Source organism: Scleropages formosus, chromosome 11 (assembly GCF_900964775.1).
Source record: "Scleropages formosus chromosome 11, fSclFor1.1, whole genome shotgun sequence".
In the NCBI taxonomy this organism is placed as follows: domain Eukaryota; kingdom Metazoa; phylum Chordata; class Actinopteri; order Osteoglossiformes; family Osteoglossidae; genus Scleropages; species Scleropages formosus.
In genome coordinates, this window is record NC_041816.1 from 26,820,344 (window position 1) to 26,836,976 (window position 16,633).

The 16,633-nt window shown below is 40.6% G+C and overlaps 3 protein-coding genes across 3 annotated transcripts in view; all 3 read right to left on the reverse strand.

Annotated features, from left to right (window-relative positions):
• The window catches only part of LOC114911911 (butyrophilin subfamily 1 member A1-like), a 170,400-nt gene that overhangs the window by 49,036 nt on the left and 104,731 nt on the right, over positions 1–16,633 (reverse strand). The gene's annotated exons all lie outside the window — the stretch shown is intronic.
• LOC108930613 (zinc-binding protein A33-like) lies at positions 1,796–15,206 on the reverse strand. The gene is made up of 2 exons (XM_029256022.1): positions 15,080–15,206; positions 1,796–2,384 (listed from the first exon to the last, which is right to left on the reverse strand). The coding sequence occupies exons 1-2, from the start codon at positions 15,135–15,137 to the stop codon at positions 1,837–1,839; spliced, it is 606 nt and encodes a 201-aa protein (XP_029111855.1). The 5' UTR covers positions 15,138–15,206; the 3' UTR covers positions 1,796–1,836.
• On the reverse strand, positions 6,371–7,898 carry LOC108930615 (butyrophilin subfamily 1 member A1-like). The gene is made up of 4 exons (XM_029256019.1): positions 7,826–7,898; positions 7,377–7,727; positions 6,913–7,194; positions 6,371–6,579 (listed from the first exon to the last, which is right to left on the reverse strand). Exons 1-4 carry the CDS (start codon positions 7,896–7,898, stop codon positions 6,398–6,400), a joined length of 888 nt encoding a protein of 295 aa, XP_029111852.1. The 3' UTR covers positions 6,371–6,397.

The window sequence follows — 16,633 nt, forward strand, 5'->3', positions numbered from 1 at the left end:
TTATCGACACAGTTGTGTCTTCATGTCCCTGTGATCTCTATTCATTCCTTAGCGCCTTTACTCGACCTTAGCTTATAAAAAAAAAAAAAAAAAAAAACTACTGTGAACCGGTGTAGAGTTATTCATAGCGATACTACGCGAATATAAATATTATTTTATTTATGAGTGTAATTAATGAAATACAGTGGTTTATTAACACAGAGAAACATACCAGTTCGTGTCACTCGGTGCTCCGCGTTTCCACAAGTTTTACTTTCTCTTTTAAAATCTTGAGGAAGGGAACACCGTGTAGGTTTTTATATTTATCTGATCTCACTTTATTTAATAGCATTATGTTTATAACATATAGCACTTTATTGCAATTTAAAGTAGTCTTTGGAACTGACTGTGGTATGTTTTTATTTATTTATTTGTTATTATTATTTATCTGATTTTGGTGCAGTTTTTTTTTCATTATTATGTGCGTGGCTATTTTTTTTTATTTTTCCTAAACGTGTCTTGTTATTTTGATGTATTTGGTTAAATGCATTTGTATTGTTCACCTTTGCATTAAAATCTAAAAATGTAAAATAATGGGAAATGTGTTGTGAAAAGCAAAACAACCAAGAACAGTAAGTAAGGTGAACAGAAACACCCTGGGAACAGGCCAGGGCACAGCAGTGGAGTTAGCAGGTAAGTACTTTAAGTATTTATGGTTTTTAGCCTTTGGGTATGCGTTTACTGTTAAGATTCTGTCATGCAGTGTTTATATTAGTTGGTCTTATTGGTCTTTGTTTTTATTTAAGTTGGCATGTTCTCCCTGTGTCTGTGCGTTTCCTCCAGGTGCTCCCGTTTTCTCCCACAGTCCAAAGTCTCAATTGGTGACTCTAAGTCACCCATAGTGTGTGAGTGTGAAAGAGTGTGTGAGCGTGAAAGAGTGTGTTTCACCGATATATGGATGGGTAACCCATTGTAAGTAGTCTGTCTAGTTGTGTAAGTTACCTTGAGTGAATAAGGTGTGGGTTGATAATAGTGCATAGTGTTTCGCGAATTATGTTCCAAGAAACCCATCGTAAGTCAAAAATATCATAAGTAAAAAATGCGTTTAATACACCTAATGCACACCTTTGCGTGACAGACTGGGAGATGTGGATCACTGCCCAGCATCGCGAGAGAGTATAGCTCCATATATCGTTTGCCCGGAAAAAAAATCAACACAGCACAGGGCATAAGGCTGGAGGGGAGGGGACACACCTGGGACAGGACACCAGTCCATCACAAGTCACCCCAAGCAGGACTTGAACCCCAGACCCACTGGAGAGCAGGAACTGGTCTCACACACACTGTGCCACTGCACCCCCTTGCTACTGAATAAATAAATTAAATAAAGAACAACTGAAGTATTGTAACTGAAACAGTATGGAACCTCAAGAGGACACTTGTGATACTAAACATGTTTGTGATCAATCAGCCTTTGTGAAACAGAATGAAAAAACGCTGGTCTTTTGCTGTGTGTTATGAGTAGTTGAGAGAGTGTCATGAAATCACTCTGGATTCAGTGTGACAGCAAGGTAAAAATCCTGTAAAACCTTTTGAAAGCTGTGTGTGAACAATTGCAGAAGGAAAAACAGAAATGTAAGATCAGTTTGAAAGTTACTGAATTTTGCATGAAATGATTCTGTTTGATTCCAAGTGAAGTAATTTTAAAACACATAATTACTGTTGAGCAATATTTATTTAAAAGTATCACAATGTACAAAAGAAATGTTTAGATGGAGAAATTAAAAACCCTGAGATGGAAAATTAAATCAGAATATGACATCATGATTTGAACATTAAAAGCTAAAATCAATGTCATCAGTCTGTGTCACTGACAAGAGATATTATCAGTGGGGCTGAGTTCTCACTGCAGTACGAGAAGCCTGAGCAGAGGAATGGAAAGAGTTTCTCAGTGAATTTATATCCAGTGAAAGTGTAGATATGAGACTTGTCCTCCACACTGTAAAAGGAGACCTGACCCTCCTCATAGTCCACATACACACCCACCTTCTGGGGCTTCACACTCAGGTTGATGGACACATAGGAATCAGCAAGAGCCTTATACTCCTTTCTATCCCTCAGCCAGATAGTCCAGTAACCATTATTAGGACTCAGTTTAATTTTTCCCTTCCTGCTGATGGACTCTCTGGCCACTCCTAAAACCCAGTCAGTCTTGTCCCCAACCTGCACCTCCCAGTAACGTCTCCCTGAAGAAACTCCCTCATTCCCCAGGACACAGGGACACCAATTAAACCTCTCTGGGTTGTCAGGGAGATCCTGCTTTGTGTCTCCATTCCTCACTTGTTTCCTGTTCTCAGACAGGACAAGTTCAGGATGTGCTGTATCAGAGTCCAGAGTCACATCAACTGTTGAGGACAGAGAGGTGGTCAGTTATTATGTTTCACAATGTTGCAAAATCTACAACATGTAATAATTTGTTATTATGGCAGCAGGGGGCCCCATATGTGCGTGTGTGTGTGTGTGTGTGTGTGTGTGTGTGTGTGTGTGTGTGTGTGTGTGTCATGCTTGCACACAAGAATCCAGCCGATGGACTCAAATGCAGGTGCATTTTTATTATAATGGGGCAAACGAGACAATAATCGGGGACAGGCAAGGGTTCTTGGATCTTCGTTGGAGCACACAGAAGCCAGAGTCAGGAGGCTGAAAGCAAAGGTCAAGTAATTGCGTAAAGAGAACACCGGGACAGGAGATGGGGGAGCAGGATTGTCAACAGGGCAGGGAATCGAAAGCAATCCCAAAGCGCTGCAGTTTCTCAGATGAGGTTGCTCAGTCTGGAACATCCGGGCAGCCTCTTTATACCCTGTGCCCTGAACTGGATGCAGATGCGGTTGTTGGGCACGCGGTCAGAGGCGTAGCAGACAGTGTGTGTGTACGCGTGTGTGTGACAGTGATCAGAACAAGTGGTTAGCAATAATGAATGAACTTTTAGGTATTAATAGTAAAAAATAATAATTCTGATTTAACAGGTTTTTTGGATCTTTTGTAGAAATTATAGTAATATATATAATATAATAATATGTTTAATGGACACATTAATTTTAATTAAATTAAGTTAAAAATGTTAGAATTCTTTAAACTGTAGGGGCCTGTGGTGGTGCAGTGGGCTTGGCTGGGTCCTGCGGGGTGCCTTGCAACAGACTGGCATCCCATCCTGGGTTTGTCACCTCCCCCCCCTCAGCCTTGCACCCTGCATTGCTGGGTTAGGCTCCGGTTCGCCATGACCCTGCTTGGGACAAGTCGTTTCAGACGGTGTGTGTGTGTGTGTGTGTGTGTGTGTGTGTGTAATTTGCTCTGTTCACACTGACCTGCTCTCAACACACCTGTTTCTCCTTCAAATACTGTAAATAAACTGGTCCAAGATGCTTTGACACTTTCCGCCCTTAAAGTATATTTTTTCTTTTGCTCACAGTAAGAGGGGAAGATCAGTGTATAGAAAACATTGAAACTTTTCTGTGGAAAATGTCTTTGTGGTGAAGTGTATGCTTGCTAAAGGAACCTTCTAGAATATTTTTATATTTATGGACTTTTTAGTGCATTTGATTTCATTTGGATTTATAATGTTGAGAAGGAAACAATGAGAGCAAAAGGACCAACAAATAGCACACACACACACACACACACACACACACACACACACACTTTCAGAACCGCTTGTCCCATACGGGGTCACGGGGAACCGGAGCCTACCCGGCAACACACAGGGCGTAAGGCCGGAGGGGGAAGGGGACACACCCAGGACGGGACGCCAGTCCGTCGCAAGGCACCCTAAGCGGGACTCGAACCCCAGACCCACCAGAGAGCAGGACCGTGGTCCAACCCACTGCACCACCGCGCCCCCCCAACAAATAGCACTGGATACATAAAGACTGAGTTCCGTTTCTGTTTGTCTTTCACTCGTAGCTCTAACATCTCCTTCTCACCAGGAGCTCAGTGTGGATTGAACTGAACTCTTGTGAGAAACAGTCACTTGTTCTCATCACTGATGAGATGTTTTGTGGAAAGGAAGGTCAATAAATGTGCTCATATCCTGTGTCTGTCAGTCAATCATGTGACAAATGAGAGTCCAGATTCAATGCAGCCAATCAGTCATTATTGTGTCTCCTACAGAGAAGAGCTGCAATGGGGAGAAGAAGCAGAAGAAACTCACCTGCGTATCTTTGTGCCTTCAGAAGTTCTGTAGAGAGAGAAATAAAATTGAGACACATGGAATTAGTGGCACAGCAGATACTGCAGTCAGTCTGTACTTGTCTCAGTGTCTTTCGTGTCCATTCTTACAGGACAGAGTCTCATACAGAAGAACCAAACTCACTTCTGTGGGATCAATTCAGATCCGCTGTACTTACCAGCACTCGCAAACCTGTTTACTAGAGCTGGACATGGAACATACAGATAGAAAAATGATATTAGTCCACTGAAATCAGGAATTTTATGACTTTCTTCATACTTCAAAAAAAAAAAAAAAAACACTAGCATGAAAGATAAGTAATAACATGAAATATATATAAATAATTTAACATATATATATGATAGTATGTGTTACACAGTCCACCTGTTGATGTAAGACTTACATGTTAAGGTATAATGTCTAACACATACGTGTACAAATGCTGATGTTTATTTTATTTTTAAAGTTCAAATCATAACCACAAGTAGTTTTCTGGACTGTTAACCTTGATCTACTTAGCAAACTGAATAGTATTGCAGTGTTATGTTTTGTTTTATATTATTAATTGTGACGTTATGCCTGTTTCATGGACTGCTGAAATATATAAACATGAACCATTTGCCATTACAGTCATATTTATATTTTTGAACCTCATTGTTAATCTGTTGTGTCCTGAAAGAACACTGAACTGTTTTACTCTTAGTCCAATATTGTCTTTTCCATGACATCAGGACTCTGAGAAGCTCCTTCCTCGTGTCCAACAACAATTGAAAGAGAAGCAATTATTTTCCAGAACCAGAACACAAATATTACTTACTCAGTTGTCTGGTGATCAGTCCTGCAGATGCAAGAACAGTGTGAATAAAAGATCACCATCAGAGATGTAGTGCAGTGGATCTTATGATTCTCTGTCATTCTGTCACTCATAAATAAATTAGTCCCTTATCCTGTTTCTTCCTATTTGCCTTGTATGTGCATTTATATAGCGGCATATTTATATTTCTGTGTCATTCTATACGGCAGGTTCCTATTTTGAGACACTATAGTGGTGTAAAATATTTCATATTTAGCTCATGTCTTTGTCCAAGATGACCTCAAGTGTTAGAGACTCTATATTAACCACACTTTGAGGTGATCTGTAAAGAAGAGTTTGAATATAAATAGTTTCAGACATGAAAACTGTGGTATTACGTTAAAATGTGTACCATGACATAGATACGTAACATTAAAGAATGTTGACTGTTCTTATATCGTTATGGTTTATATAAGACAGTAAAAGGGGAATTTCAGCTAACAGGATCATCAGAAAGAAACCTTGTCATCATAGTAAGTGATACAGGGAATGTTAAACATCTGAAGTGTTTGTTATTAATTTCTTTTTTAATATATGTCTTGGGGGGGGGTGGTGGTGTGGTGGTGCGGTGGTGCGGTGGTGCAGTGGCGCAGTGGGTTGGACCAGGTCCTGCTCTCCAGTGGGTCTGAGGTTCGAGTCTTGCTTGGGGTGCTTTGTGATGGACTGGCGTCCCGTTCTGGGTGTGTCCCCTTATGCCCTGTGTTGCCGGGTTAGTCTCTGGCTCCCCGCGACCCCGTATGGGACAAGCAGCTCAGATAGTGTGTGTCTTAAAGAAGTGACATTGCATCACTTTCATACAACTGTATTATTTTTTTTGAGCTCAGCTGTAGATGTAAGAGTAAATATTGTAATTATTCAGTGAAAACAGAGATCAATGAAATTTTGTCATGAGGTCAGTCTCACAAAACACAACAGTCACACACTGCGTATGAATATGTCCATGTGAGTTTTAACATTTTATCATATTATTTCCTTCTTCAGCTTTGGTGACAAGTGATGAATTATTTGAATTATGAGTGAATATTGTAAAATCCTTAAAAAGTGCAATTCAGCAATTACGCAACAAAATTATGAACACAGCCTCAATTTGCCTGGAGCTTAGAATTCAAGGTCAGAATAGTGTCTAAAAAACTTTTTGAACATGTTCTAAAATGTCTGTAGTTGCAAATAATAAATAACCTTTTTAGCAAGTGACTCTTGTAAGTCATAGTGTGAGTAAGATGGTGAGTGTGAAGGTACCTGTAGAACTCCAGTGTTCCCACAGTGAATATAACTCATAGACTATAATGATTGCTGTGAGCTATGAATAAAAATTACTTTCACATAATACCGTTTTTCAACTATAACTTTTTATCTCTGAAAAACAGAAATGTAAACAATAATTTAAGGGAAATACCTCTCTTTCTCCGCAGTTTTGCAAAACGGTGACTCAAAACTGAGCATCCAATAATGCAAACAGCAGCCAGAATGAAGACCACAGCAAAGGTCACCTTCCAGGGATGGGCACGATGGAACATCTCACCTGGAATACAACAAATAATTAATTTCACATAACGATTACAGATTTGCACCTTTTGGTAATTAAAGATTAAAATAAGCAGTTTTACCAGTGCAGAATTTGCAGTCCGAATGTTTTATTTAACTTGAAGAAACTAGTAAACAAAGTACCTCGAGTTTTTGTCTTTAGAAAACTACAGTGAGTGTGGAAACACTTTCATAGAGACGGATTCAGGTGCAAATCACAAAAATACAAAGAAAGTTGTGATACTGGAACCGGTTCATTATTTATAGCAACTTAAACGTGTTACACAAAGTGTCTCCATTGAGCTGTTTATACTAAATATGTGTAACTCACCAGGGATGTTGGTTATTGTCTCTTTTATTTCATTTAAGTCCTCTTGTAGAACTCGACAGGTGAACCTGTTGGTTTCTGTCTCCTGTACAATAACACGTCGTCTCACAGTGAAGAGACCCATACTGTCTGTGTGTGTCTCTGTGTGTCCAGCAGGGAGACTGTGTCCTTCACTGTCCATCCAGACCACTTCAGGCTGAGGGTACCAGCCTTTAGATTCACACACCAGACTGATTCCTCCTTCTTTATATCCCTCGATGGAGATCACTGGTTGGGTTCCTACAGCTACAGGACTTGTCTTATGAAACACTAAATAAAAACTGCTTTAAAAACAGCTTGAGAAATAACTTTTGTAGATTCATGAAACTTCATCCGGAAAACAGTATTCATTCCTTGGAAATACATGAATGGATAAATGTTACTCCTGCAAAAAAATAATAATCTGAATATAGTGTCAAAATTCTTACCTTGAATATTCAGATAAATGGAAGACCCTTCAAACCACTCATCAGAATGAACAAAACATTTATATGGCCCATCATCAGAGCTTCTGACATCATAGAGTTTTAATGAGGTGTTTCCCTTCTTCAATTCCTCAGGGAACAGTGATGTCCTTCCCCTGTAGGATGGAACTTGATTCTCATTTCTGTCCTCATGATCCCGATAAAGATGTACAAGTAGGTCTTTGGTCTGAACTCTGAACCACTCCACATGTAGGTCCACAGCACTGATGTTGGGTTTGAGGTAACAGGGCAGAACAACATCTTCACCAGCTACAGCAACTACAGGATCAGCTGGACCAAGAACCTCAAACCTCTCTGTGAAGAACAATACTGAGAATTAACTGAGTTTCAGAGACAATGTGAGTTTTCTCATTATTATTTTTTTTTTTTTTAATCTGAGATAAAATGCGTACCCAATGTGGAGACAGTGGTCTGTTGGAGAAGCAGGAGGATCAAACAGAGACACTCAGACCAACTGATCTTCATGACTGGAAGAAACATGTGTACAATAACCACCAGTCATGAGAACATATATAGCACGTTGTGGACAGAACGTAATAATAAATAATATACATCAGCCACTCATATAAAAATAACCCACAGCTGCGCTCCTTACCGTGTTTTACTCCACCTCTGTGGTGCATATTTCAGTTCCCAGAAAACACAAAGAGATTTGAAGTATAAAAGCTGTTTTTTAACTGTGTTAAGCGATGCAAATTTATTCATGGAAAAATTAAGTGAATATTAATTTTAGAAGTGTAATTAAAATTAAGTAACACTGAGAAACAAACCAGGAGGTGTGGTGGCGCAGTGGTGCAGTGGGTTGGACCGGGTCCTGCTTTCCAGTGGGTCTTGGGTTTGAGTCCTGCTGGGGGTGCCTTGCAATAGACTTGAGGAAGATAAGAGCTCTCTCTCTCTCACGCACACACACACACACACACACACACACACACACACACACACACACACAGTGTGAAACTGCTTGTCCCAAGCTGGGTTGTGGTGAACTGGAGCCTAACCTAGCAACACAGGGGGGAGGGGACACACCCAGGATGGGATGGCAGTCAGTTGCAAGGCACCCCAAGTGGGATTCAAACCTCAGACCCACCAGAAAGCAGGACCTGGCCAAACCCACTACACCACTGTACTCTCTATAGAGATTATATGGCATCTGTTAAATTCTAAAAAAAATATTTGTTTACAAATGAAACTTATGTGTACTGAAGCAACTTAATATCTAATTTTAAAGCTAAATTGCAGAATATTTGGAAATTTATGTTAATATTAATTGTTATGTTGATCAATATGCTAATTGCAGATACCTCCTAAATTACTGAGCATGAAGGTCAGTAATTGCAGCACACCATTTCTGAGGTAAACTGTTGCATTTTGGTGAATTTATTTATTTTACTAAAAATGCGGTACCTGGGTGTACCAGTGTTATGAAAAATGTTCACCTATGATAATGTTAAAACAAATGCTTTACTATTAATTCTGAGTTTCTTGCCTCTTACTGTAATTTAGTATTGAATGTAAGTTTTGAACAGTGTGCACCCATTTTCCTAGGTTTTATACTAAATATGAATAGTATAACCTAAAACTGAATATAATCCAAAAATTAAACTGCCCACATATTAATCTACACTTCACACATGTTATCTTAGTCTACCAATGCATGTCACTGTGGGTGTGAATGAACTCCACACCCACTCTAAAAAAGCTAGTTACAGTATATTTTGCTCTTCTGTTGTGTAACTTCCTAACTGTTCACAAATTAGTCAACCAGTTTAGTGTACTTTCCAACCAGAATATCAATATCAACTTTAGCAATGGAATATCATTAAGATTTCTACATTATACAACATTCAGTGAGGTGCAGCTCACTACCTATAAACTTCATATTTAATCCAATGTTACTGTCAAATGTTGGCATCTTTGGTAATATTGTCTGAGGAAAGTTCAGAGAATGCAGCAAACCCTGTAGGGTTCTTCATGTATTTAGAGTTTGACCAAACTGTTCTCCATCATGGGCATTCCATCCCACCCAGTTCACAGCACACTGCAGAGACAGCGAAGCTCATTCTCTAATAGACTCATTCAGCTCCGCTGTCGTAAAGAACGGTTCAGAAAATCATTCCTACCGTTTGCAATAACACTGTACAACAGCTCACCTCTGTGTGACAGATGAACTATTCAGCACTATTGTTAGTTCATTTTGTTACTACTTCATAATGATGATATTACCATTCTGCACAACTTACACTATATGCTGTTGCACTACATACTGTTTTGATTTATTTATTTAAATATACTTATTTATTATTCCTCAAGGGGGGGCGCGGTGGCGCAGTGGGTTGTACCAGGTCCTCCTCTCCAGTGGGTCTGGAGTTCAAGTCCCACTTGGGGTGCGTTGCGACGGACTGGCGTCCTGTCCTGGGTGTGTCCCCTCCCCCTCCGGCCTTACGCACTGTGTTACCGGGTAGGCTCTGGTTCCCCGTGACCCTGTATGGGACAAGCGGTTCAGAAAATGTGTGTGTGTGTATTATTCCTCGAACTGTATATGTAATTGTACATATTTTTATCTTGTATTCTTCCACTTGTTTTTATATTTTTTATATTGCAAGTATTTTCAGACTTGTATTTTGGTGCTGTAACATAATTTCCCTTGTGGGATCAATAAAGTATATCTATCTATCTATCTATCTATCTATCTATTTCCATTGAGTGACATTTTTCACTCAGAGAGCAATCGCATAAAAAGACACCCCAAAGCACACGCAGGCGGAGAACCTTGTTCAGCCTCCTTGCTCCTCGCTCCTCGCCCCTCGCCTCTGACCCCTTGGTTTGCCTCGATCACTCGCCTGCCTCTTGGATTACGATTCTCAGATTTGCCCCTTTGGCTTCTGTTTGCATATCGGTGACCCTTTGCCTGTTTTCTAACAATGTCTACTGAACCGCCCCATGACCAAGCTTCCTGTGCTTCGTAGTTGGGTCCGACGCAACCGCGCCAGGGTGACACCATGACACTATAACCATAGTTTTTCCACCAGCCCATTTAAAATGTCATATTCAAAAAACTAATGAGGCTTTAAACAGCAAGATCTCAAAACCAACTTTACTGTCACTTCCACAATATGTTTAGAATATACATTGTAGTGAAATGGCATTTTTCCTGGACCATGGTGTGACATAGGGGACAACATACACTATACAACATACACTATTACTACTACAGTACAGTTCACAATAACTAACTACTAAACTAAAAACACTGGAATAAAGTGCAGTGGTGTGGTCAGTTCAGTAAACAGAAATGTAAACAGAGTGAAAAGTGGTAATACAAAAAAGTGAGTTTTTTGTGCAGTACTTGTTTGGAGAAGAGCATTAGTGTGACCTCATTAGGTTGATGTGGAATTTATAAAAGAAATACACCATCTATATTTGGGAGGGACACCAATTTAAGTGAGGTTTCAGCAGAGACTGTCAGGGACCTGAGAGGACAATCTCTGCAGACCGTATGAAAGTGGCTGGTGTCCTTCTGGATGGGGGAGTGGGGTTGGTTCTGGTGGTCAGAGTTCAGGATTCTGGTATGTAATAGGTGGTTAAGGGTGGTACAGAGAGTTCAGGATCCTGACAGCTTGAGGGAAAAAGCTGTTGCACAGTCTGGTAGAGCCAGCTCATATGCTCCTGTATCTTGTACCAGATGGCAGGAGGCTTAAGAGATCGTGTATGGGGTCGCCAGCAATTTTGGAGACTTTGCAGGCACAGCAGGCATGATGTCCTGTAAGGAGGGAGTGGGGTACTGATGATCTTGTACATTTACATTTATTCACAGATGCTTTTCTTCAAAGTGACTTCCAATGGATACTGTAGTGTTACTAGCCCACACACCTTATTCACCAAGGTGACTCACACTGCTAGATACACTACTTACAATGGGTCACTCGTCCATATATCAGTGAAACACACTCTCTCTGTCAGTCAAACACAACGGGGGAACCTGAAAAGCATGTCTTTTGGACTGAGGGAGGAAACCGGAGCACCCGGAAGAAACCGACACTGACATGGAGAGAACATGCAAACTCCACACAGACGTGGTCTTTGCTGACATCTTTGCGAGGGATTTTCTGCTTCTTCTTAACATCTTTCAGCAACTGCATTATCACATTCCTCATTTCTTCTTAGTGACACTTTCTTTTGGACTCATTCTCCACCTCGTAATCTGCACCATTCACATGGGCTTCTCCAGGCACTTTGGCATCTTGCAGCTACAGTTTTTACTGTCCTAGGCATTTGGACCATCACCGTAAACTGTTTCTGGAACCGTGTCGTTGTGGAATCCATTCCTCAGTTCAATGCCAGTCTGATGAAACTCCACCACGGACTCTTTCTTCACCAGGGAACCTACAGCATCCTCACGGTGCTTTCCATGTGAACTAATACCCTCCCTGTCAAGGTTTGGATCCTTCAGATACAAGGGGACACAGTGGACTTGATGGACATGTCAACCCAAAGTCAGAGGTGCATAGACTCTGCAGTGTTAAAGGTGAACTGTCCACTGAGGCCACAGTCAAAATAGAATTGGTTGATTTAGATTTACATGTTGTTCAAGTATCTGATGAGCACATTGCCTGTTTAACAAAGGATATTGTGGAGAAAGAGTCCAACACACAAGTTTTTCAGACTGAAGCAACAACTGAGGAGTTTGGTGAATTATTTGCGTTTAGCACTGCAGAGTCTGCCCACCTCTGAATTAGGGTTGACATGTCCATGGAATCCACTGTGTCCTCCCCGAGCAGCTCCTTACAGGTGGCTTTATTCAGTTCTAGACCAGCAGCACCTCCTATTGCATCGCAGGGCCTGCTCTCCGGTGGGTCTGGGGATCGAGTTCTGCTTGGGATGCCTTGCAACTGACTAGCATCCTGTCCAGGTTGTGCCCTTTGTTTACTTGTTGATATTGGATGTAAGGCAGCTACATCAACTTAAAAAATGTGTCACTGAGACCAAATAGGAGCAAATATTTAAAGATTTTTCTTTCTTTTTTAATATTTTTTTAACTGACATTTGTTGTTATTGCACTGAAATCAGCGTGAAAAGGTGTGTTATTTTGCCACAATCATTATCACTGATCCCTTCATAAAGCTACAGCATTCCAGATAGGAGACTGCATGGCTGATACACACGCATGCGCACACACACACACCTATTATAATATCTAAAAAAACAAAGGCAACTGGACTTGCATGAATTTTCTTGAATACATTTCACCAATCCTCCAAGTGGCTTCTTTAGTTCTAAAAAGACTGGTGGGGAGTTTTGGTTTTAAACTTGAAACATCTATGGGTGGAGCCCATTTGAGACTCACATGACTGGGGTCTGTTAACGACCCAATAATCACCTGCCAATTGGAGGATGTTATTGAAATTAGCCTGGGTGGTGTCCTGTTTTTTCAACTGGTGAGGTGTTCCAGGCACGTCCCACTGGGAGGAGGCCTCGGGACAGACCCAGGACACGCTGGAGAGACTACGTCTCCCAGCTGGCCTGGGAATGCCTTGGGGTTCACCCAGAGGAGCTGGAGGAGGTGTGCAGGGAGAGGTAAGTCTGGGGGGCTCTGCTTGGACTATTGCCCCTGCGACCCGGATAAGCGGAGGAAGATGGATGGATGGATGGATGGATGGATGGATGCTATACTTTAAATTTTAGCAATGTGTGGAAAGTAACTGCACTTAGGAATCACACACCTGCATCTGTCTCTTTCTGCTGATGTAATGAACACATTGTATTTTCTGTGAGGTGTACATCACATTGGAGAAAAACGTCTGATAAATGGACACATGTAAACAAATATATTGAAGATCCCCATTCATTTTCATGCTGAGATCATTTTGAGAATGATAGAATTTTGCATGACATGATTCTGTTTGCTTCCCCATGAAGTAACTTTAAAACATAATTACTGTTCAACAACATTTATTTAAAAGGATCACAATGTACAAAAGACATGTTAAGATGGAGAAATTACAAACCCTGAATGAGGGTGAGATGGGAAATTAAATCAGAATATAGCACAATGACCTGAACATTGAAAGCTAAAATCAGTTTCTTCACTCTGTGTGACTCACAGGAGATATGGTCAGTGGGGCTGACTTCCGAAAACCTAGCCAGAAATATGGATAGAGTTTCTCAGTGAATTTATATCCAGTGAAAATGTAGATATGAGACATGTCCTCCACACTGTAAAAGGAGACCTGACCCTCCTCATAGTCCACAAACACCCCCACCTTCTGGGGCTTCACACTCAGGGGGAGGGACACAGGGGGGTCAGTGAAAGCCTTGTAATCATTACTATTCCACAGACTGATAGCCCAGAGACCACCATTAGGATTCAGTTTAAAATACCCCATCCTATTGATGGACTCTCTGACCACTCCTAAAGTCCAGTCAGTCTTGTCCCCAACCTGCACCTCCCAGTAATGTTTCCCTGAAGAAAATCCCTCTTTTCCCAGGACACTCCGGTATTTAAACCTCTTTGAGCTGTCAGGGAGATCCTGCCATGTGTCTGCAAAGCTTGCTTGTTTCCTGTCCTCAGACAGGATGAGTTCAGGATGTGCTGTATCAGGGTCCAGAGTCACATCAGCTGTGGAGGACAGAGAGATGGTCAGTTATTACATTTCAAAATGCGATAAAAAATAACACTTTTTAAACGTTATACATAAACGTTATATTGCTCTTCCTATTGTCACCTCGACCCTAGAAGCACTGAGCAGTTTAGAAAATAAATGGATCGAAACGTTATATTATTACGGCAGCAGAGGGTGGTGTGTGTGTGTGTGTATGTGTATTAATATTAATTCTGGTAACAGGTGTTTTGAATGTTTTGTAAGATATTGTAATAATATTTTATGTTTGAGAAAGTAGTGTAAGAGTATTTGTTTTAAAAGTTGTTTTGACTTAATAAATATTAAGGAACACAATAAAATTCATTAAATTCAGTCAAAACTAGAACAAAATTAAGTACAAAATGATGGAATTATATAATCTACTCTAGTCACACCGACCTGCTCTCAATACACCTGTTTCTCCTTCAAACGCTGTATAAATAAACTGGTCCAAGATGCAAAGGTTGTGGAGTCACATTTGACACTTTGTGTCCTTAAAATATATTTTTCTTTTGCTCACAGTAAGAGGGGAAGATCAGTGTGTGGAAAACATTGAAACTTTTCTGTGGAAAATGTTTCTGTGGTGAAGTATGTCTTTGCTAGATGAACCTTCTAGAACATTTTTATATCTATGCACTTTTTAGTGCATTTGATTTTATTTGGTTCTATAATGTTGAGGAGGAAACAATGAGAGCAAAAGGACCAACAAACAGCACCGGATACATAAAGACTGAGTTCAGTTTCTGTTTGTCTTTCATTCGTAGCTGTAACATCTCCTTCTCACCAGGAGCTCAATGTGGATTGAACCGAACTCTTGTGAGAAACAGTCACTTGTTCTCATCACTCATATGTTTTGTGGAAAGGAAGGTCAATAAATGTGCTCATATCCTGTGTCTGTCAGTCAATCATGTGACAAATGAGAGTCCAGATTCAATGCAGCCAATCAGTCATTATTGTGTCTCCTACAGAGAAGAGCTGCAATGGGGAGAAGAAGCAGAAGAAACTCACCTGCGTATCTTCGTGCCTTTACAAGTTCTGTAGAGAGAGAAATAAAAATGAGACACATGGAATTAGTGGCACAGCAGATACTGCAGTCAGTCTGTACTTGTCTCAGTGTCTTTCGTGTCCATTCTTACAGGACAGAGTCTCATACAAGAAGAACCAAACTCACTTCTGTGTGATCAATTCAGATCTGCTCTACTTACCAGCTCTCACAAACATGTTTTCTATAGCTGGACATGGAACATGAAATAAGAAAAATTATGTCAATCCATTGAAATCATGAATTTTATATGACTTTCTTCATACTTAAATAAGAAAAACCAGAAAGATGAAATATAAAATAGAAAATCAGTTTCACTTACATGTACAGGTACAGTGTGTAACACATGCATTCACAAAACTGATCATGGTGATTTTAGGTTCAAAGTTAAAATCATAACCATAAGTAGTTAGTTTTTGCAGGTACAGTAGAACCATATCTGTTCTACTAACGGTACCAATAACGGTACATTTTGCTTTTTAAAGGTGTGTTTTGCTGTCATAATCTCATATTTGCATAAACACTCACACACAGACACTCACTAAAATGCAGAAACACTAATATTACTTACACAGGCGTCTGGTGATCAGTCCTGTAGATGTAAGAAGATCAGTGTGAATAAAAAATTACCATCACACCATTTCTTCCACATCAAAGTACAGTCTGCAACTAAAAGAACCACACAGACTCTTTGCCACTTTCTCTTCCCTACTGTTTCCTCTGCCACCCCTTCCTCCTTCTTCTCTCACTGCTGATGACTTTGCTTTGTTTTTCAGAGACAAAGTCAATGTGATCACAGACAAGTTCTCAGCATTATCCTACCCGGTTTGTACTGGACCTCCCTGCGAAGTCATGCTCTGCAAATTCAAGCCACTGTGGAATGAAAATTTGATTCTACAGCTTTGCTATGTCTATATGCTTATGTATTACAATGTTTAACTAGTGAAACTGCCTATGCAAGAAAGCGCCACATTCCAGGCAGCAGTCTGGTGCCAGCTTGTTCCCATAAGATATGGGGAAGAATACAGAATTACGTAGTTCCCATGAGACTGTGCGTATTGAGAGTGATGACACTGGCGACAGTTGGGAGTGTTTTCATGAAAGGACGGGAAATTGGGGGGCACCTTGACCTGTTTGGGATGGTGAAACAAAACATGTATTTCACCCATGCTTGTGAAGAACCACCCTAGAATGTGTATAAATATCTGCTTGCTTACTGCTGAGGCTCACCCACGTGCACATGAATAAATGAACTTTTCTGCAATCTGAGTGTCTGATCGTCCTGAGTCTTTTTCTTCCTACCACACCACTCTCCGAATCTGAAATCTCCGACCTCCTGATATTTCACAGAGTCACGACCTGCTCGCTTGATCCAATCCCATCATCACTCCTACAGACCGTCTCCCCGCAACTCTCCACCATCATGTCTAAGATCATCAACTCCTTACTCTCCTCTGGCTGTTTCCCATCTGCCATCAAAACTTCTCTCATTTCACCTCGCCGCAGGATCTGTCCTTACC

Coding starts and splice junctions, on each gene's coding strand:
- LOC108930615 (XM_029256019.1), bottom strand. CDS start 7,898: ATGAAGATCAGTTGGTCTGAGTGTCTCTGTTTGATCCTCCTGCTTCTC. Junction 7,195..7,376: donor CATTTATCTGAATATTCAAG/GTAAGAATTTTG, acceptor CAAGTCCTGTAG/CTGTAGGAACCCAACCAGTG. Junction 6,580..6,912: donor GACAATAACCAACATCCCTG/GTGAGTTACACA, acceptor GTTGTATTCCAG/GTGAGATGTTCCATCGTGCC.
- LOC108930613 (XM_029256022.1), bottom strand. CDS start 15,137: ATGTGTCTCATTTTTATTTCTCTCTCTACAGAACTTGTAAAGGCACGA. Junction 2,385..15,079: donor AAAGGCACGAAGATACGCAG/GTGAGTTTCTTC, acceptor TGTCCTCAACAG/TTGATGTGACTCTGGACTCT.